The sequence below is a fragment of the Ailuropoda melanoleuca genome, chromosome 3 (genome assembly GCF_002007445.2).
Source record: "Ailuropoda melanoleuca isolate Jingjing chromosome 3, ASM200744v2, whole genome shotgun sequence".
Classification (NCBI taxonomy): domain Eukaryota; kingdom Metazoa; phylum Chordata; class Mammalia; order Carnivora; family Ursidae; genus Ailuropoda; species Ailuropoda melanoleuca.
In genome coordinates, this window is record NC_048220.1 from 114,873,154 (window position 1) to 114,894,609 (window position 21,456).

Here is a 21,456-nt window from a genome sequence, read left to right on the forward strand (position 1 = left end):
GGACACGACCTTACATCTTGCATTCTCTTAACCACAGGGACCCCCATAGTTAAAGAACAGCAGAGCCAATATCTGAACACTAGCAGCCTAGCTACACACAGAGTCCATGTTCTTTACCATTTGCTACCAATGTTCGTTGTGTGAATTCGTCCTGTGGAAGTCAAGAGGCAAATGCTGAATAGCTTGAAATATAAAGGAAGTAATACAGGGGGAAGAAAAACCAGAGGCGATGATCCCCTTCTATGCCAGGGTAGGAAGTTTGAACTTTGGATCTTACAGGCAGTGGGGAAAACCACTGAAGGGTTTTAAGCAGAAGTAACACAATCAGACTTGAATGCATACAAAATGCTCTGGTGTGTTTTGCTCTTTTAAGTTTCTTTAGCACCTTAATGTAGTGATTTTCATTTTCATTCCTGGAGTTGAACCCTTTATAACATCTTATGTATTTATTATAATTTTTTCCTCCTATACTGGGAGTAAAATTTAATTCTCTTTTTATCCATTGAATATTAAATGCACATTAGTTAAAACAAAGCACTGCTTCAAAGAATCTATGAAAATAACATATAAAAGAAGTAAATTAGGAGAGGATGATTTGCATTATAAAACAATACAGTTACAGATTTATGTAAAATTTCAAATTTATGTCTTCAAATCCACTAGAGGAAAATTATTTGTCTGAAGAGATCTGCTTTCCATATGTTAAGAAACCATTGTATACAAGGAAACAGCATACTTTTTTTTAATGGACCAAATGACTTAGTTAAAAATTCCTATTACTAGTTAAGCCAGTCAAACAACTTCTCAAAAACAAGTCTTCAGATGCCCTTGTTTATCAGCTTGGAGGAGTAATTACTCCATCAGATGTGAGGGCAGGATGTTTTATCTTTCAGTAATGAGAGATGATGCTAATAAATATTATCTTAGGATAATTTAAACAAAAATCCCTCAAGCAGAGAATGACAATTTACAATCTAAGTTCGACAAATTGTCTATATTCATTTGATAGAGAGGGTATATAAATATATATATACACATTTATATACACGCACACACATGAATGTATATATGTACATAAATAACATAACACTGGATATACATATATATGCACATACATAAAATGACATAATACAAAATAAACTTTCCTTATTGCCTCTCTGGAATCAGACCTTTTGTTTAAAAGCTTTGAATTCAATTCAATTCTTCCAATTTTTAAGAATGTGTAAATTAAGCTGTACAAGATTACACAAAGAAAAGTTTCCAGAATATATCTGCCACAAACTGTCCTTCAAATCAAGGGGGAACTATTCTTATTCAGAAAATTCAGATATTAAAAAAAAAAAAGTTTTTACACAGACTAAAATTGACTGCTTTGTGGAAACAGGAGGGAAATCGGTACAGAATTTTTCTGTAATTTGTTCAAGTTACTCCTATTTTATCTATAAAACACAGCCGTAGAGCTATCAAAAAATAGTACAGTGTCTTGACCATAGAGTAGTGAGACCGACTTTTTCCCCACAAGAATTAGTCACACAGAGTACAAGACTTGAAATGTGTGTCTTTAATTTAGCCAGAAGCAACAGAGACCAGCCAAGAAGAGTGAGTCATATGACCACAGTTAGACAAAGTTGCCAAAGTTGTCTTCCATTACATCTGTCCTCTGGAAGGGCGAAAGTGGAAAAGCAGACCCAAATGTGAATGTCAGCTTTTTCACATTCTGTAACCTACAGTACAATAGCTGCTATATGCTGTATTAGCACCAGTAATGGGACTTAAGTTCTAATACCCGAGTTTCACTGCTCTCCAACTTCTTAAGATGTGTTGGAAATATAGAGCATTACTAAGTTAATTTCTCCTAATGTAATTGGATAGTCTAACTTGGTATCCTATTCCCTCATTGATTTTGATTAAAATAATAATATTCATGAGGGAAAAAGAGCTAAAAGAATACAATAAAAGGGAAAATGCTTTTATGGACAGACTTGAAACTGGACTGTGATTGTTCATTGCATTAGGTCTACTTGCTAAGGAAGCTAAGGTCTCATTTAATTTCCTTGTGTGCTTTGCTTTCGTTCAAAACTAACAGCCATATTCCCAGGACTTGGTGAGCACTTAATCAAATAAAACCTTTACTGAGTTTCCACTTGGTCCTTCCAGTCCGCTAAGTGCAGAGGGTAATTCCGAAGAAATCAGACTTGGCTCATGTCCTCAAGGAGTTGATAAAAAGATAAGGCTTTGAGAGAATGTACGTGCCATACCAATTCACAACTGCAACTTGAATAATGCCTAACATTTATTTGTTGTTTACAATGGAGCCAGAAGCGTCCCATGAATTATCTCATGTAAATCTTAGTTCTGAGATTTAAAATTTTCAGATAAGGACACCGAAACTTAGGAAAGTTATTCTAACTTGCCCAGGGACAAAGGGATATACACACCTGCATGTTTACATCTGCTGAGTAATCTCTGTAGTTTTTGGGACTCAGGTGCCAGAAAAAATCCTTTAAAGTACAGGCTTGGATGATGGGGATGAAGGGAAAGAAGGAAGAAAAGGTCCCAGAGGCCCAGTCCTAACCTAGTCTCTCTTGTTCAGGTACAACCTTGACTACGCCTCCCTGGCCACACCTAATGGCAGATGGCTTGTGGCAGGTTCTTAAGGCAAACGTACTTTACACAAGTCAGGGCCAAGTGTGGGGAGAGGGGATTGAGAAATGGGAGAAATGGGAACGCTGTCCGGGCAGGGTAAGGGAAGTAGGGGACCTCGAGGGGGTACCGCCTTTGCAGCCCACACATGTACCAGGCACTGTCTAGGAAAAGCAACAGGCTCCAAGAGAGACCCTGCGCCGCCCGAATGCTAGGCCAACACTTACCCCAGACCTTGGGGGAAGGCAGACTCCCGCTTCCACTCAAAGCTAATTAACTGACCGGGGGCTGCAGCGGCAAGCGCGTGCCGGCACAGCAGCCTGGAACGCGCGGGGAAAGGACTCGGCCGCCGCAGGTCTGGGACGCTTCCCCCGCCGTCCGCCCCGGCAGCCCCCGGCTTACGCTACCGGCCGGGCCCCTCCCAGCCTCGCGTCTCTCTAAGCCTGCCGCCTCAGTGGGCGAGGGAGGGGAGGACGTCATCGACGCGCGGTCGAGCCTCCAGGCCGCCCCTCGAGCGCCTTCCGAACTGCCCTCCCTTCGCGTTGACGCGGCTGCGGCCCGGCACCTCTCCCACACACTCCCGCGCGCGCCCCAGCCCGTCACCTCCTCCACGCCCGGCCCGGAACATGGCGGCTCTCAAACTCCTCTCCGCCTGGTCCCCGCTCTATGCCTCCGCCCGCCTTACCGGGGGCGTCTGGTCCAAGGTAAAACGCCAGCGAAGAAGGCCACGCGCCGGCAGAACGCAGACGAAACCCCGCGTGGTGCGCGCGTTCTCTCCCCTGCCTGCACCCACCCTCTCCAACCTAGGAGTTGGCATCCACGGCGCGGTCTCCGGGGCTCCGAGACGCGCCGACGCCTGCCTTGCCTCGCTGCTCCTTCGGCTGACTGCCTTTGCGCTGTTCTGCAGCCGCTTCCCCCGGCCGGGCGAGACAGGTGTAGGAGCACGCGGAGAGTCTGAAAGGGGGTAGGAAGGCGTCTGGCAGCGCCGCCGCGCCCTTCAGGGCTCGCTCGCGTCCTCCGGGGCACCATCCTGCCGGCTAGCATCTCCCCCTCGCGGGCGGCCTCCTGGGAGGGCGCGCCGGTGGAGGGACGGGTAAGGGTGACGGCAGCAGGAGACAGGTTTGCGCCTCGCGGTGGGGATTTCGGGGCAGGTTGGCTACGGGTCCGCGCGAGTTCGCCGTACGGAGGGCAGAGGCTGGGCGTCGCGGGGATGGAATGCCGTGCCCTCCCTGTTCTCCCTTATTTGGCCGCGCCGCGCCGTGGCGGTGGGAAGGGGAACCCGGACTGGAGCGCTCGTCTGGGCATTTTCCCCGTCTGACCGAGGAGCCTGTGGTACTCCGGCCGTGGCTCGCGCGCTCTCTTGGGGCGCAGGCATCTGGGTTGGAGGATTTCCATTTTCAAACTCTTAGAAAACCTCGTGCCGCCCTTATTGCCAGCTCTCCACCAAGTGGCATCCCGAGGCACTTTTCCCTGCGATTATTGGTTGATAAGCTTTTTTTTTTTTCCCCCTCTTGTTCTCTGTTCTGACCTGTACGACCGCGCTCAGGTCCCAGGTCCGGAGCCCTAGTACAGGCCGAGAGTTCTAGGTGCTGGAGCGTGGTTTACCTCCGCTACCGGCGTAACCGTGGGAGCCTGTTCCTTCTTAGGGAAAAACGAAAAGTGACGTTTTTACTTAGTAGCTCATTAAATTATAGTTTCTGAGCTTGAAAGCATATCTTGCTCGAGGTGCGTACTCACGGAGAACTGCCGCGCTCCAGTTGCTGTCTTTCCCACATCCAGTCTCTGAGAACAGTGAACGCAGAGGGGCCACTAAGCCCCTTAGGTAAATGCGAAGGGATGATTTAGAATTGGAACTTTTTATTCATAAATGCCTCTTAGGAATTATTTTGGTAATTGCTGATAGCTTTGGATATATAAAGCATTATTAAAAGGGCACTTGACTGACCTTCAGTCACATTGCTGTGGTGCTGAAACATGCAGACCAGGACGCTGCCATACCCTTGGGTCCAGGTCAAGAACATTCCCTCTTTTGGCAGTTGCTTATTTGCCTAAGTGTTAATTTACTCACTTTCCCAGGTAAACCACTTTAGAAGCCCAGTAAACCTCTTAGGTGGCAGAGTTAAAAATTAGAGGTTTCCCTGTGCCTCACTGAAAGTTCCTATCAAGGTTCAAACTTTACCCCTTTGAGGTTTGGTTATCATAGGCCCAATGCCTGCTTTCAGGTGTTTCTTCATGCTTGGCACTTGGTGCCCCTACCTCTTATTTAGATCTTAGAGTCTCATCTAACTTGCCTTATACTGGAACACTTTTGTGCTTGTTTAACTTTTCAAATGTATCCATTGACTTTTTTTTTTTTTTAAGATTTTATTTATTTGCAAGAGAGAGCGAAGGAGCAAGCACAAGCAGGGGGAAGGGCAGAGGGAGAGGTACAATCAGACTCCCCACCGAGTGTGGAGCCCAACCCAGGGCTCCATCCCAGGGCCCTGAGATCATGACCTGAGTGGAAGTCAGACACTTAACCTACAGAGGCACCCAGGTGCCCCTACATTGACTTCATAACAAGATGGAAGTTTCTGGTTATCAGGAATAATATTGTATGCCTTATTCTGCATCTCTCAACATTACACACTATTAGGCATAGTATAGACACTCAACACATGTTTAATACATGGATGAAAGAACACTGTGCACAGAGGTAGTAACCTTGAGAACTTTTCTGCTATAAACATAACCAACAGCCAAAATGAGATGGGTGTGTGTGTGTGTTAGGCGAGTCTTTCAAAATGAGCCTCAGGATTACCTGGAGGCTTTAGTAAACCGATTTCTGGTTCCACCTCCGGAGTTTCTGATTTAGTGGGTCCTGTGTGGGGCCGGCACTTTACATACATGAGTTCCCAGCTGATGTTAATGCTGCTAGTCTGAGAACTACATTTCAGAGCCATTGGCATGGACTTAGATTTGAATACACCATCTGAAGTTATCTTTCTTCCTCTATTACTATTTCAGAAGGAGCATTTAATACTATTCTCCATTCACTTTGGAAAATTACTGCTGGAAAAAGATCCTAAAACTACCATTTTCACTTTACCTACCTTTCTTCCTTGAACTTATTTTTTTCCCCAGATCTCTCACCAGTTCCATTCTCCCCTGAGCTGTAGTCCTGGTACAACTTACTGGTCCATTCCACATGGATGACACTTAGTACTTCAAGCTCTTTCTGACCCAAAATGAACCAGCCATAGAGTGGTTGTTTCCTCCCTTGTTTTGTTCTGTTTTCATTATGGCTAATAACATCCATATCCAGAGAGTGTGTAAGCTAGAAATCTTGGACCCCTTCTTTCCTCTTCCCTCCACCTCCAGTTGATAACCAGGGTGATGTATGCAGCTTTTCCTCAGGATTGTTCTTGGCAGTCTTTCCCAGCAACTATCTATTTCTTCCTTTCAGTTCCCCTATGAGATATTAACATTTGTATTTAAATTTCTGTAATTATTTAATGACTATTACCCTTGCTAGTTTGCAAGTTTCATCAGCACAGAGACTGTGCCTGAGTGGTTTTTTGTTTGTCTTAACTCTTTATTCCAGTATTTAGTATATTGATGTAAAATGGTTATTTTTGAACAAATGGATGAGTGAATGAAAGAATGATTTCTTCTGCCACTTTCCTGTTTCAGGCTTCATATGAGTTTGTGACATCTCTGTTTCAAAAGCTTTGCTATCCCTTCCTCATTGAAGGAAGAAGTCAAAACTCTAGTGTGGCCCTTAGGGCCTGCCCCAGTCTCCCTTTCCAGCCCTATCTTCACAAGCTTCTCTCCATGGGACCTGATCCCACATGTCCCTGAGCACACTGAGACTTTTCACATCTCTATACCTTTACTGACACTTCTCCTCTTTGTGGGTTCCCCATCCTCATTGGTATTTTAACTCTTGGCAAACTCCTCAGGCTTTCTGATACACCAGGCAGAATGCACCATTCCTTCATGTATTCCTTTAAAGTGCTGGGCATCACTCTATTGTTGGAATAAAAGGAACATATATGTTCCCTAAAAAACAGTATGCTACTACTTTAGAGAATTGGCCTGCTGTCAGTAACTCCCAGTAGGATCCTTGTGATTTGTTTATTCATGTCATTAGTGCATAAGTGGTAGTGTTGAAGGTGAACATTCCACTTTTGGCAGATACTGGTACTGTCTATTTATCATTGACATTGGTAAGCATTACAATACATATCAGCACCTCCACTTGGCACTGATACCATATTCTCCTTGCCAAGTGTGTATGTGTGTGTATCCACGTGCATATTATTGCCTTTTCCTTCTAACAGGGTCCTCTTCCTCTCTCTCCACATGGCTTCTCCTCCCCACTTCTGTTTATCAAACTTTGATACTCAGGTAGGCAGTATCAATCTTCCTGTGTCCTGATTTTTTTTTAACTGCAAAGTAACAAGGTAAATAACACCTCGGTGTACAGTTCCATATCAAGATAAGATTAATTTAAAAGAAAAAAAGCAGTATGCTGGATTCCTGTTCTCCTCTAGGATTTTGATGAATTCCTGTATTTACCCCAAAGATACAGACGTAGTGAAGAGAAGGGCCATATGCACCCCAGTATTCATAGCAGCATTGTCCACAATAGCTAAATCGTGGAAGGAACCGAGATGCCCTTCAACAGATGACTGGATTAAGAAGATGTGGTCCATATATACAATGGAATATTACTCAGCTATCAAAAAGAACGATTTCTCAACATTTACTGCAACATGGACGGCACTAGAGGAGATAATGCTAAGTGAAATAAGTCAAGCAGAGAAAGACAATTATCATATGATTTCTCTCATCTATGGAACATAAGAACTAGGAGGATTGGTAGGAGAAGAAAGGGATAAAGAAAGGGGGGTAATCAGAAGGGGGAATGAAGCATGAGAGACTATGGACTCTGAAAAACAAACTGAGGGCTTCAGAGGGGAGGGGGGTGGGGGAATGGGATAGGCTGGTGATGGGTAGTAAGGAGGGCACGTATTGCATGGTGCACTGGGTGTTATATGCAACTAATGAATCATGGAACTTTACATCAAAAACCAGGGATGTACTGTATGGTGACTAATATAATATAATAAAAATATTATTATGAAAAAAAAAAGCAGTATGCTATGTGGATTTTCCCTGAAAGACCTTCAAAATGAAGTGCTTTTTTTTTTTTTTTTAAAGTTCTGGAGTATTGTGTGACAAGAAAAAGAAAAATTTAGGCAAAAGAAAGTATGGTAGAAATGGTTAGAACGGAAGGAGATTCTGAATTGGGAAATCATGACATAAAATTTAGGTTGGAATCAGACCTCAAATTCTAAATGTACGAATTTGAGCTAGATGACAAAGGGTAAAGATGGAGAGAATTTTAAAAGGAGAAATAGATTAAAGAGAAAAAAAGGGCAATCTAAGAATTTTGGTTATTTCTTACCCTTCAGGATCTTGTCTGTTCTTTTGCAGTGTAGTCATTATTATTTCCTTCCTCCAATAGTAATAGCAGAAACTAGGGACACCATAAAATGCAGAAGGTGGGAGAGTGGAAAAACAAAAGGAAATATGTAACCCAAATGTAAAGGAAGACCTTGGTGAAAAAATCATCCCCGGAATACATAGATACTGAAGCCGTACAATTCATTACTCTTCATTCTTTTAGTAACCTTTGTAGACTTGAAGGCTATTTGTTTATTTATTTGTGTAGCAGATGGTGCTTGAATCGGTTCACCTCATTGTTTTAGCATTTTAGAAGGTAAAGGTCAATTTATGAGTAGCGTAAAGCTTCGCTTTGAATTCATTTATTTACGAAAAAAAGACACCTCCCCTGCTCAGTCTTAGACGGCATCAGCAGTCATGCTCCTTGACTTCCAGAGGCTGGGAGAATGGGAGAGAATGTGGGCAGAGAGGAAACTTGTTCAGAAAACAAACCCAGAGGCTTTCTCTGGGGTGCTGCCTCTGAGGCTCCAAGCCTTGAAGATTGACGGGAAACATTCTGGTGCAACTGGTTTCAGACATTCTCCTTCCTCTTTGCCTCACTACCTGCATTTCTACTGCCAGATTGCCCAGTAATCTTTGAATACTTAGAATGGCAAACTTGACTACAAACAAAGATGTTAAAGTAATCTTGAAGCTGGAACCCATTTTTCAAAACCCTCAAAAAAGGACGGCATGGATTAATTTGCTATAGCATAGGTCATGCCAAAAAAAATTCTTTGTAGCATCTGTAATATGTGCCTATGTGTATAGGTAAGGCAGAGTGGGGAGGTTAAATGTGAAAACTAAAGCCCAGTCAAAGGCAAGTTAATCTTACTGCCCTGGTGGGGAATGGAGAGAGGGTTACTTTGCCTAAAGGAAACTAACATCCTCAGGCTACCTTCTGTATTACAAGCACAGGGTCTAATACACCATTACTTAATCCTAACTACATCCTTAAGAAACAACTGTCATCCTTTTGTAAACTTAAAATCGTACCTCCTACACTCAGATTTTGCAATTTTCTCAGTTTCTCAAAATTTTGGCTGAAATGGAATTTGAAACAAAGGTATTTTGACTCCGAGATGACTGGAGTGTGGCCCATTATGTCATACTACTGATTTCTTAGCAAGTAAATATCAGATGTCAATATAACAAACAGATAACAAAGGTCAACAAATACCGTGTGAAATGTGTGAAAAATGAAAAAACAAAGTTAGGTGTAAATTCTCCGTTATCTTGAGCCACTCTCACATTGCCTACAAACATTTCACTCATTACTTTTAGCTTTTGATTATCTGGATAAATGTGAAACACTTGAGTCTTTTCTAAAATATGTCTGAAGTGTTGTTTTTTAAGATTTTATTTATTTGAGAGAGAGAGTGAGCAAGTTGGGGGAAGAGTAGAGGGAGAGGGAAAAGGAGACTCTGCACTGAGTGCAGAGCCCGACGTGGGGCTCAATCTCACAACCCTGAGATTATGACCTGAACTGAAATCAAGAGTCAGATGCTCAACCAACTGAGCCACCCAGGCACCCCTTTCTGAGGTATATTTTTAAGGTGTGGGGCAAGCATTTCAATAATTTCTGTTTGTAATGAGGACACTAATTATCAGCTGAAACAAAGGAACAGAATTCCTGACAAGGCTGTGCTTATATACTCTTGTTTCCCCTTGTGAATCTGAAAAGTGTCCTGGATCTGTAGGAGAAATGAGTTTTCTCTTGACTTCCTCTCTATAGGATTCATGTTTCTCGGTCTACGGATAAGTAGTTCAGAGTGACTTTACCCCCGACTTCTTAGGTGTAGATGAGTTCCTTTATTTTCTTCCTCCTGCTGAGGCCCTGACTTTTCACCCCTTTTTATTTGGTAAGAGATCCAGATTAGCATTTGCTTATTTATTGCATGTTTTTGCATCTTTGACTTTTTTCCAGTTTTATTGAAATATAATTGACAAAACAATACTGTATCAGTTTAAGGTGTATAGAGCAATGGCTTCTCCTTTACTCTTAAGGAAAGATCATGACAATAGAGTTCTTCATGAAAAAACAGGGCATTCATAAAGATGTGTTGTCTGTAAATAATGAGATCGAAGTAGAATAAGATCGAGGGCTTTTAAAAATCACGGAGAGGACCAGATTGTGGTAGAAGGACACTGTGATGGAGGCTAAAACCTGGGGTCTGGTTCTGTTGTAACGCAGTGTTGGGCACAGTACGAGATCTTGCTCAGCTTCCAAAACTTGACTTATGAAATGAATTGGTTGGATTAGAATATCTGTATCTTTCTTTTTTCTATTTTCGAGCAGATATCCTCAACTTTATTTTATGATTCATCTTTTGGCCTCTTTATTGAAGCTATCACACTTTTAATTTTCAAGATTTTAAAAAATATATATTTGTGTGTATGTGCATATTTAAACAGAATCCAATAAACCCTTGCTACTGAGGGTAGGACAGAGAGGTAAGCTCTCTGCAGCTCAAGCTCATTCCTTGCTAGCTCTGCCGCCACGGATCTCCCGGTGGTGTGCTAGGGTAGACCACTGTCTTCGCCACACCTGAACCAAGGTTGAATTTAAAGGAACAAAAGTCATCTGTGTAACCTCTACTTTTGCAGATCTCATTTGACTTTCAGTATTGTTCTCTTAAAGGAAATAGGCTTTTTATAAAAGAAGTTTATAGAGGAAGAAAAGAATACTAGAAACTCATTAATGCCTTTACCTTGACTCCATAGGATGTCTGTCAAAGACCAATAAGGCAGCATGTGTGAGCTTACATTTATGAACTTCTTATGGTGGCAGCATATGAGGAGTCAGGAGCCTTTCTCTTTGCTCCCTCCCTCTTTAGGTTGAATATATAATAAGAATAAAGGAGAGGTGATATTTATTATGAGTGATTACAACATAGTCACACTAACTTTCTCCTATCCATATTGTGGATGAAGTATAAAGAGGGAGACTGTTTAAAACTGATGATGAATGTTTACTAGATAACCTGTTTTGCACCAAATAGGTCACTGTGGTAAGACTAGCCACGCCTCCCTTGCAAATAACAGTTTGCTATTTTTTGCAGCATTTATAAACTCCAAGGCCCTTAAGGGATGGGTCTTTTTATATACTGTTCCTTATTTGTTCCCTTAGGAGGCATTCACTGACCTAAGATCGAGTCCCCGGCCCAACTATGTATTTGTATATCGGTCACACTGTACCTGATTTCCCGCAGAGCAGCAGTCGTGCCTTAATATTTACTAGATGGGAGTAAACAGCAGAATAGTTGGCACATAGTATGTTCTCAGTGAATATTTGTAGACTGAATGCAAGGTTAGCTCACTATCAGAAACTGATGCTTGATGGCATCGTTATTGTGAATTTGATTCCTAGGATATTTCTACTTTGAGTCTTTTGGGTGGCCACAAATAACACAGAGTTTTCCTTTATACAATGGAAGACATCCATCATGATCACAGGGGAATTCTGGAGATAATCTATGGATAGAGTATGTCCTTCCAACTCTTAAGATGAATTGCTTGCGGCCCCACTCTTTGTTTCAAAGTGCAGATAGTGAAATTAGCCTTGTATATATGAAAAGTGAATACATTGGTATACATGCAAAATAAAGATATATCTCCAAATGATTATTCACTTAAAATTTTTAAAAAATGTTTTAGGGATGCGTTTGCTACTTTTCAACCAGCACGCGTCGCCATACCAAATTTTATACAGATCCAGTGGAAGCTGTAAAAGACATCCCTGATGGTGCAACAATACTGGTTGGTGGTGAGTAGTAGTATTGTTTTCCTTTTGGTGATGGTAACATCCTTATATTTTTAGCAAAGTGGGGAAATCACAGTGGCAAAGCTGTGCAGATTAGAAATGGAAATTATTTTATTACTTATTTTATTATTTTTAGTCATGTATTGCATATTATGAAATTAGTACATTATGTAATTATTTTATTAGTGTCCTCGTCTTGAAAATTTAGCAGGGTTTAGCACTTAATGTTTTACTTTTTCCCTTTGTGTTTCTTTTTCTTTTATTTTGAAAAGCTGATGTTTTAAATGGCAATGTCTTATTAGTAGCTTTGAAAACATTCCTAGATCCTTGGGAATTCTGTTTAACTAAAACATTTGCATTGATCTCATTGGCCCTTCCCTAGCTACTCCTTTTGTCATTCCTCATTTTAGGAGATAAAAAGCATATACACGTCTCTCTGTTGTTGAGGCCTCTGGGTTCATTGCTGCACCTGGTTTGGAATGTCTTTTAGAATCGTTGTCTCACACTCATTAAACTTGCTGCCTGATTCTTACAATTTTTATTTTTTATTGTTATTTTTTATTTCTCGGCCTTGGTCATAGGAATCTAGGCTTGTTTTTAGGGCTGCTGTTCATTCATTAATCCATTCAACTGACTAGTCATTGAATGTCTGTTTTAAACCCAATACTATTTGACAAATTGCAGAAGTTATAAAGAAATAAAAGTCATTGGTCTAGGCTTCCAGTTCTGCAAAATCTACTCAGGCTTATAAAATAAACATGCTTGAAAAAGTAGCTGTATAAAGGTTGAATTATAAAGTTGGACAGTAATAGATGTGCAGTCAATTGCAAGATGTGCAATGTGTAGCCATATTAACTGATTGCACTTGGCTTTATTCTTATGATTCTAAGATTTGACAGTTATGTCTGGTGCTATCTAATGGTGCAAAACATTTGGGTACAGCTATGTAGCCAGTTACTGTGTTGCTGAGATATATTTTGTATGTATGTATATTTTGCTTAATAGATCTAATTATGTGTTTTGCATTTTTTTTTTTTTTATGGAAAAGGATAACATACATTTCCATGAAAGAACATTACCCTTTTCACAGATTGTCTTTTTCACTTACAGGTTTTGGGTTATGTGGAATTCCAGAGAATCTTATAGGAGCCTTACTGAAGACTGGAGTGAAAGGGCTGACTGCAGTCAGCAACAATGCAGGGTAAGTGTGCATTTTGAAAACAAGTGGCTTGAAAGAAATGACAGTTCTCCAGAATATTTATAAAGTTTATGAATGAAATGGAAAGTTTCCTCATTTTATGAGCAATACGCTCAAGCATCAAAAGATAGTTTTTAACAAGCTTGAGAGTTGGAGGTTACATTTCTTCAAATATTTTTGGTATCATCCTTCATAATCATAAGTAAAGCAGACTTGCATAAGTTTATATCTTAATCTGATGTGCTTTTATGTTTCTAAATTCCAAATTCATTGTTAAAGTTAAAATATAGATTTTCAAATTGAATCGTGCATTTTATAATTTAGAGACATTCCTTTATGTTATTACAGATCATTATGTATAGAGGAAGATTTCAAATAGTTTTAAATCTGTTTCAAGTCTTTTCTTTTGGTTATGCCATATTCTAAATGATATATAAGGAGGTCATTAACCATTAAAAGTGTTGCTGGTCTTGGTAGAACGAGGAGGATATGCAGCCAGCTCTTAAGACAGTAGGATCTCATGTCAAAATGGTCAGCAATAGCCATAACATTTTAATAATGACATGCACATGAAGATATATTTTGTTATGAAGAAAAATCTATTTTTATATAAGATGATAAATTATCAGCTCTCTTTCAACAATGAAAGACTTTAAAGATCTTTAAAAAATTTAAAAATTAGGGGCGCCTGGGTGGCTCAGTCAGTTATCCGTCCGACTGTTGATCTCAGCTCAGGTCTTGATCTCAGGGTTGTGAATTCAAGCTGTGCATTGCGCTCCATGCTGGGCATGGAGCCTACTTAAAAAAAAATAAATAAATAAATTGGCAGTTTAGCTAAGTGCCATAAATGCAATTTAGAATAAATAGTACCAATTATTTAGGATATGAACCTGATCCTACATTTGTGCTTTTTAAATAAACTGCTTTTCTGAGTTTACTTATACTATTTATAGTATACTATATTATGCTATTTATTTATACTATTTATACTATTGTTTGCATCGGGAAGGCTCTCCAACCTCTTCTCTGCGTATCCACATCTTTCCCATTTTTCTGGATCTAAATCAACTTACACATCCTCAAAGAAGCCTTATCCAGTTATGGAACTTCTTTAGCCTTCATTGATCTTGCCTTTTTCTGAGTTCCTTTGGAGACTTCTAGCCTTTCTCTGTATAGCGAATTGTATTCCTTCCCCAGTATATATTAAAGTCTGATGCTTTTGCTTACTGTAGTTTTCTCTTCCCCACCAGGGCTAGAGCTGGATGGAATTGTAGAGATCATCTGTTCCACTTCCCTCATTTAACAGAGGAAACTCATTTGTAAATAGAGAAGTAACTTGTTCATGATCACTTGATATTTCTTAAACACATCCGGTGCTGTTTGAGCTCTTGATATTTCTTAAACACATCCTGTGCTGTTTGAGCACACTTTGTATTTATTAAAAGTACTACTGACTATCAGTACTTTGCTGGGTTTTCCAGATAGCTCAGTGCTTACAAGGGATAGCGTAAATTAGGGTAAATTCTTGATACAGACTAAGTACTGAATAACCATCATCATTGAACACAAAGAAAGCACTTTGCACAACCTTCACTGGCAGTTGATTCTCTTAATTAGGTGGGTTTAAATCCTGGAGGTCTACCAGAATGAGGGCTTTGTTTTGGCCATTAGAATCAGATAAATGAGGAAAACTTAGCATTGCTTTGTTGGAGAAGCAGAGATGGTTTGAATTGTTGAGGAAATGGAGAGAACTTAGAATTAGAAGTAAAAGCTGCTTTCTTGGGGGCCTGGGTGGCTTAGTCGATTAAGCATCCAACTCCTGATTTTGGCTCAGGTCATGATCTCAGGGTTCTGAGATCGAGCCCCTCATCCATGCTCAGGAGTCCGCTTATCCTCTTCCTCTTCCTCTGCTCCTCTCCCCTAAAATAAATAAACAAATAAAAATATTTTTTGAAAAAGAAGTAATAACGGCTTTCTCATTTAGAAAAAGGCTTTTTATGGAAGGATCTACTTGAATTGAAAGACTTTCCAAACCTCAGGGCTCCTATTTGTTTTGTTTTGTTTTTAGTTATCAGTGAGACCTGTTGCCATGAGGTACTACTTACCCTGGTGTGGAGTATTAACTGTTAGTCTTGGTGCGATAAACCTTCCCCATTAGGATCACTCAGATGAATCAGTACTTTGATATTGATTAGGATTGATTAGGAAGGTAGGAAAAATTGAAAATACGCTTTTCACTGATTTTTTTTTAGAAGACTTTGAGATACGAATTACAAGCCTGTAGGAACCAAAGTTTTACAGTTAACGATATATCAACCAATTAAATCAGAGGAGTAAGGGAAGAATAGATGTGTTATATTACTCACGTTCATTTCCTCTTGACAGGATTATTTTTAGGTTACAGTTCTTGAAGGTGGGAATTCAGACAACTGCAAGGACAGCCCAGCTTCCTTGCGGAAGCCTGTACTGTGCCTGTGGTTACGGTACTGTTACCAACATGTGGTATTATACTAGTCAGCTACACGAATTCTGTGAGGACCCAGTGAGCAGTTTTTTACTCTAAATAAAATTCCTGGTTCTGCACCAGTGATTTTAAACTGGTAGATAAAGGCGGTAGCTCCTTTGCTGTGCTGTCTTTATTATTTGCTGAGGCGGCTGCCGCTCTGAGGGGCTCAGTGGAGAGCTGTAGGCCATCTTGTCTGATTATAAGCATTCCCCCAAGAGTTGATTATTTTGTCTGGGAAGGGCTAGCCACTTCCTGGGATGTATACTTGAACTTCTCTGCTCAGCTCATGGAAGGGAGTGTTCACTTTTTCCACATAACTGTGTCATAAGTTAATGTGCTATCCAAATATAGCATGTTCTTTTCTTTTGATAGTCTTGATCTTATCAGAGTAAATATATACTATAACTGAGATTTAAGTATGCCTAAAATGAGAGGAAACAAGAGAAATACAGTTTGGTAAATGGTTGCAAATTCATTTTTATTAGAGTTTTGTTTTGACAAGAATTTCCAGTTAATGAGATTTCAGAAAATGAAATTTCAGATTCAGAACGTGAAAAATATTTGTGGAACATTTATGTTTTCCATGAAATGCTGTTTTGCTTTACACGAATGTATCTCTTTATTGAATTCTTGGCTTTAGACTTCTTTTACCACTAAAATGTTTGAAACCTGAAGTTGTTGTACTATAAGAGAATGGCCAAATCTCTTTCTCCTTAGGTGTGCTAGGAAAATGTTGGCTACTAAAGGCAAGCAAGATTATCTCTTTGAAAGCCCATCAAAGTTACCTTTAATATCAAAGAGCTGCAAGATGCCTTAATACGCATGTTTCTCTATTAGAAATGTATGTTTCTTATTTGCAAAAGATGACCTGTGTCTCTCTGCTCTTTTTATGCTGTAAGGGCTCTGCCTTTTCCATTTTGAGGCATAAACACTAACTCTGTATCTGGTCAGGGGGTAGCCTGGGCTGAGTACCTTAAGCACTGCTTGGTTGCCAAGCCAGGTTGCTAGTCCAGAAAGAAAGCAGGAGCCAAATATACATAGTTTCCAGAGCCAAGATCAACAAATACAGAGAGGTCATCTCCGAACAGAGCCAAGTTCAAATGGGTAATGGATTGAAAAGCCAAACAGATCCATGAAAGAGCGTGTAATGGGAAAAATCTCTGAAGTCAGTAAATTGGGCAAGTACATTCTGGTTTATCATATGGACCTGTATACGTGGAGGGAGGTTCAGGTATTTAAGACTACAGAAAGCAAATGGACCATATTCACTTTCACGGATTATTTCATTGTTACGACTTTATTTCGGCAGGGCTCCAGTGGATATATCGATGGTACTCTCATATTGGGTAACTGAAGAGAGTTTACCAAAGGGACTCTCTTTAAAGGAATGGTCAGGGTTGAGGGAAAGCAATATGCGTATTGAAGTACCCTGGAGATAGTGACAGAGGAGCTCTGATACCACCAGCCTTAGGCCTGAAGAATGAGAGCAGGGAGCTGCCAGGACCTGGAAGAAAGCTTTTCGGAGAGGGCTGTCCAACGTGCTGCAGCTTGCCAGGAAGGGAATCAGAGTAATAGAAATCCTGACATCCTTCTCGCACCTGGTCAGAAGCCAGAGGGCAAGGGAGTCAGTCTACACAGTCAGCCATCCCAACACAGGGCAAGCTGGAGATTGGCAAATGGATCTGGAGAGGCAAATAGAAAATATCCAGCATAAGGATTTGGTGATTTTCATTTTGAGCCAGTGAGGAGGGGGGAAGTGAAATCAAGCAATAAATTCATTCAACAAATGTTCCATTAATGTTTCTAGAGTAGCTTCTGTGTGTTGTGTAGGCTTTCAGGTGCTCAGGGGTAAAATAGTGAACAAAACAGACCAAGTTCCCTGCCTTTGTGGACTTATGTGCCAGTATAAGGAGAGGCAGACAATAAATAGTAAAATAACAAATAAGTAAATTTTCCAATATGTTAGAAGGTTACAGTTTGTGGGAAAAACAAGAAAAAGAGCAAGGGAAGGGAACTGGGAACATGAAAATGGAGGGGCAGGGGTCAGTATAAAATCAGACAGTCAGGGAGAGACTCATTGAGGTGACAGTTGACCAGAGACTTGAAAGAAGTGAAGGGTGAGCCTTGCATTATCTGGGGAAGAGTTTCAGAGATAGAGAAGGGCCACTGCAAAGGCCCTGGGCAGTATGCCTGGTGTGTTTGTGGGACAGTGAGGAGGTCAGCAGAAGAAAAGTGAGCAAAAGGAAAGTGGGAGGAATGAGGTCTAAGATGTCAAGGGCAGCTCATCTTTTGTGGCCTTACAGGCCAGTCGAGAGACCTCTGCTTATACATGAACAGAAGAATGCCAGTGCAGCATTTTGGGCAGAGCAGTGACGTGATCTAACACATTTTGTTTTATTCCTATCGTTTTAGCCGCCGTTTTGTGAGTGGATTGCAGGGGGCAGGTGTAGAAGCAGGGAAGGTTGCTCTCTTTAGCAGGAGATGGTGCAGGTCACACAGAAGGAAGTGAGAAATGCTTGGATTCTGGATCGATTTCAAAGGTAGAGTCAGGATTTCCAATATAGTTGATGTAGAGTATGAGAGAGAAGTGACAGATCATTACTTTTGTACTAAGGATCTGCAAGGATGGGGCAGGCTGCAGGTGCAGCTGGATTTAGGAGAATGGAATTGTTAACCTGAACACTGATGGCCCAGCTAGGTATTAATTAGGAGTAGGTAAAAAACACGACAGAGAGAGGGCATTGTGTGAGTGTGAACTAATTTTCTAAGAGAGACGGAGAATCTGTAGTGATGTGGAGCCCTCTAGTGGCCAAGCATATTATTAATCTTCAGGGAATTCTCTGTATATCTCAAAAGTATACTCTCGAAAATACTTGTTTAGGCTTTAGTTTTCTTTTGAAACAGGCAAGAATAAATCATGTAGCTATCCCTTTTATATTCATGGTGAGTGGGAAATGTTCTCAGATTCAGTATTGGAAGGCTAGAACTATAAACAAGTTTAGCAAATGGTTGGCAGTTACCTGGACTACTTTGAGGTGTTCAATGTGCCCGGACCTCCTGGTCTAGGTTAGAGGCTTGGAAGTGATACATCCTGGGAAGTAGGAGTCAGTTGAGCGGGGGCAGGCACTTGTGGACATGAGGAGCGTGAGGATGGAGAGCGAAGTAAAGGCGGGAGGCGAGGAGGTTGTTAGGAGAAACGTCAGTGTTTTGTTGCACAAGGTACCATACTTACCCCGCCTTGGGTCAAACAAGGGGATGTCACTAGGGATCGTAGACTAATTTCCCACCAGTCCATTCTCCTGCTCTGTTCCATTGCCAAAGCCAGAATTCTGGAGTGGGTCTGTATCTACGTCAGGATGGGCAACAAACCTATGATTGATTTCCCCCCAAATATGTCTTGATTTTTCCCCTTTTTCTTCACTCTTATTGGGGCTGCCGTAGTTCAGACTAATGTCCTTGCTTATTTGGAGTATTTTAAGCCTCTTAACTGATCTCCCAGCCTTTTGTCACTGAACCTCTTCAATTAATTGTATACCCTGTTGTTTTCTACTTAAAATTATTCACAGGTCTCCCATATCCTTCAGGATGAAATCCTGATTTCATGGTATGGCTCATTTGACAGGTGACAAGCTGGCCTGCCTTCTACCTCTCTTGCTCACTTTTGCTTTCAGTCCATACTGCAGTCACACTCATCACCGAGTCCGTACCACCACTGTGTACCTTTGCAAAGTAGCCTACCTGCCTTTTTGGTTCATTGCTTCCACACCTCTACTCTGCTCTCAAAGACTTTTTTCTTCAAGTCTGTTCAAGTGTCATTTTCCATAAGCCTTTTCTGGACCTCTTTCTGCTCTCTGTCGGGCGACCTTCACTGTTCTCATCACATTTGATTCCGACCTCTCTTAACACATCTCTCCCTCTGTTGTAATGATAGGTTTACATGTTTATCTCTTGATATCTCAGTGCTCCCCTGGCCCAGGACCTGACATGCTAGCCCTGGGGGGCAGTAAGAAATTAGTAGAGGACTGTGGGATGAGTGAACTGTGTAGATGACCTGAGCTCCATATGGGAGAGGCCATCAGAGCACTCAGGGGATTAGGAGGGAGAGATCATAAAAGAAGGCCTCTGTCTGGCTTTATCACTGTCCTCTGTCTTTAAAAAAAAAACAACTTCATTATAGCATAATATAGAGTAACACAGAAAAGCGATCATATCACAGGTATGAAGTTTGAAGGATCTTTAGAGGCTGCAGACCCATGTAACCGGCCCCCAGATTCTTTCAATGGAGCATGACCAGTACCCCAGAAAGCCCCTTTCACACTCCTTCGAGCCACTGTTTTCCTTTCCCACCACTGAATTTAACTATTATCCTCACTTCTGATCTTATCCATTAGTCTTGTGTGACTTTGAGCTTCGTACAAAAGGAATAGTTCAGTAAATACTCTTTTGTGGTTCTTTTGCTCAGCATTTCATCTCCACTGTTGCAGGGGTTGTAGCTGATTCCTTCTCACTGCGGTGGGGTAACCCGTTGTGTGCTGCCAGCTCAGTTTGTCTGCCCTGCTGTGCAGTCGTACCAGGGAGGCTCCAGTGTTTGGCCATCAGGGACAGTGCTGCTGTGAATATTGTCTTCTGGGGAGCATACGTATGCATTCCTGTTGGATATAGACTGAGGTGGGGGAATTGCTGACCTAGCGTTGGATCAGTTGACATTCTCCTCTTCATATAGGAGAGCGCTGGGTGTTCCACGTTCTTGCCAACACTTCGTATTTCTTTCTTTCTCTCTCTCTTTTTTTTTAAAGACTTTATTTGTGTGAGAGAGAGAGAGCATAATCAGGGGGAGTGGCAGGCAGAGGGAGATGCAGACCCCTGCTGAGCAGGGAGCCAGATGTGGGATTCGATCCCAGGACCCCGGGATTATAATGGGAGCCAAAGGCAGATGCTTAACCAACTGAGCCACCCAGGCGCCCCATTCCTTTTTTTTAATTTAGCTATTCTTTCGTGTTTACAGTGGTGTCTCTTTGTGGTTTTTACCATATTTCTTTTCAAAAGAGTTTTATAGCTTACGTTTAAGTATACTGCATTACCTTAGAAGGGTTTTCTTTATCTCATGGCTGGAGTAGTTTTGAAACTCTTAGAAGAGTGGAATAAAGTGAGTAAAAGTGGAAAAAGATTCATTCTGTTATTAATCTGTCACATTGACTTTGCTTGAAATTCTTGGTTTGTTTGTTTTTTTTTTTTGCTTTGAAAAAGAATAGAAATAAATAAGAAAGGCACAAACTTAGAGACCTTCACTTAATGAAAAAAGCCAGCACTACATGCACCATTTCTAAGAATAAATTGAACTCTGATGTGTCAATGTAGGCTTATCCTTGATAACAAAATGTACCACTCTGGGGAGTGATGTTGAAAATAGGGTAGTCTATGGATGTGTAGGGTCAAGAGTATATGGGAAATCTCCATAGCTTCCTCTCAGTGTTGTTGTAAGCCAAATGTGCTCTAAAAAAAATAAAGTCTTAAATGAAAAATATTTAAAAAAATAAATTTAACTCCAACTTTAATGGAGGTGTTAAACTATGTTATATGTAACTTAACAGATAATAGCATTATTCTTTCTGCCTATAATCTTTTCACTGCTTTGTGATTAATTTCCTGATTTTTTAAATTGCTGTTAAAAATATTTACACATTTTTAAATCTTCTTCAGCTAAATATGATATAGGGGAAATGTTCATAGTTATTTATAATTTGGGTCCATATTTGAAGAGTATGCTGTTCTTCTCTAATTTAATTAATTAATTAGATTGTGTGCATGGTCTCGTGAGTGGGGAGGGGACAGAGGGAGAGAGGAAATCTTAAGCAG

General features: G+C 40.9%; 1 protein-coding gene across 1 annotated transcript in view; it reads left to right on the forward strand.

The window, feature by feature from the left end:
* The first annotated feature begins 3,216 nt into the window (after positions 1–3,216).
* OXCT1 (3-oxoacid CoA-transferase 1) overlaps positions 3,217–21,456 on the forward strand; it is a 118,803-nt gene continuing 100,563 nt past the window's right edge. Inside the window, exons 1-3 of the mRNA XM_019809389.2 lie at positions 3,217–3,347; positions 11,791–11,899; positions 13,007–13,097. Of these exons, the coding sequence (XP_019664948.1) occupies positions 3,270–3,347; positions 11,791–11,899; positions 13,007–13,097 (278 nt within the window). The 5' untranslated portion in view covers positions 3,217–3,269. The remainder of the gene's footprint in view (positions 3,348–11,790; positions 11,900–13,006; positions 13,098–21,456) is intronic.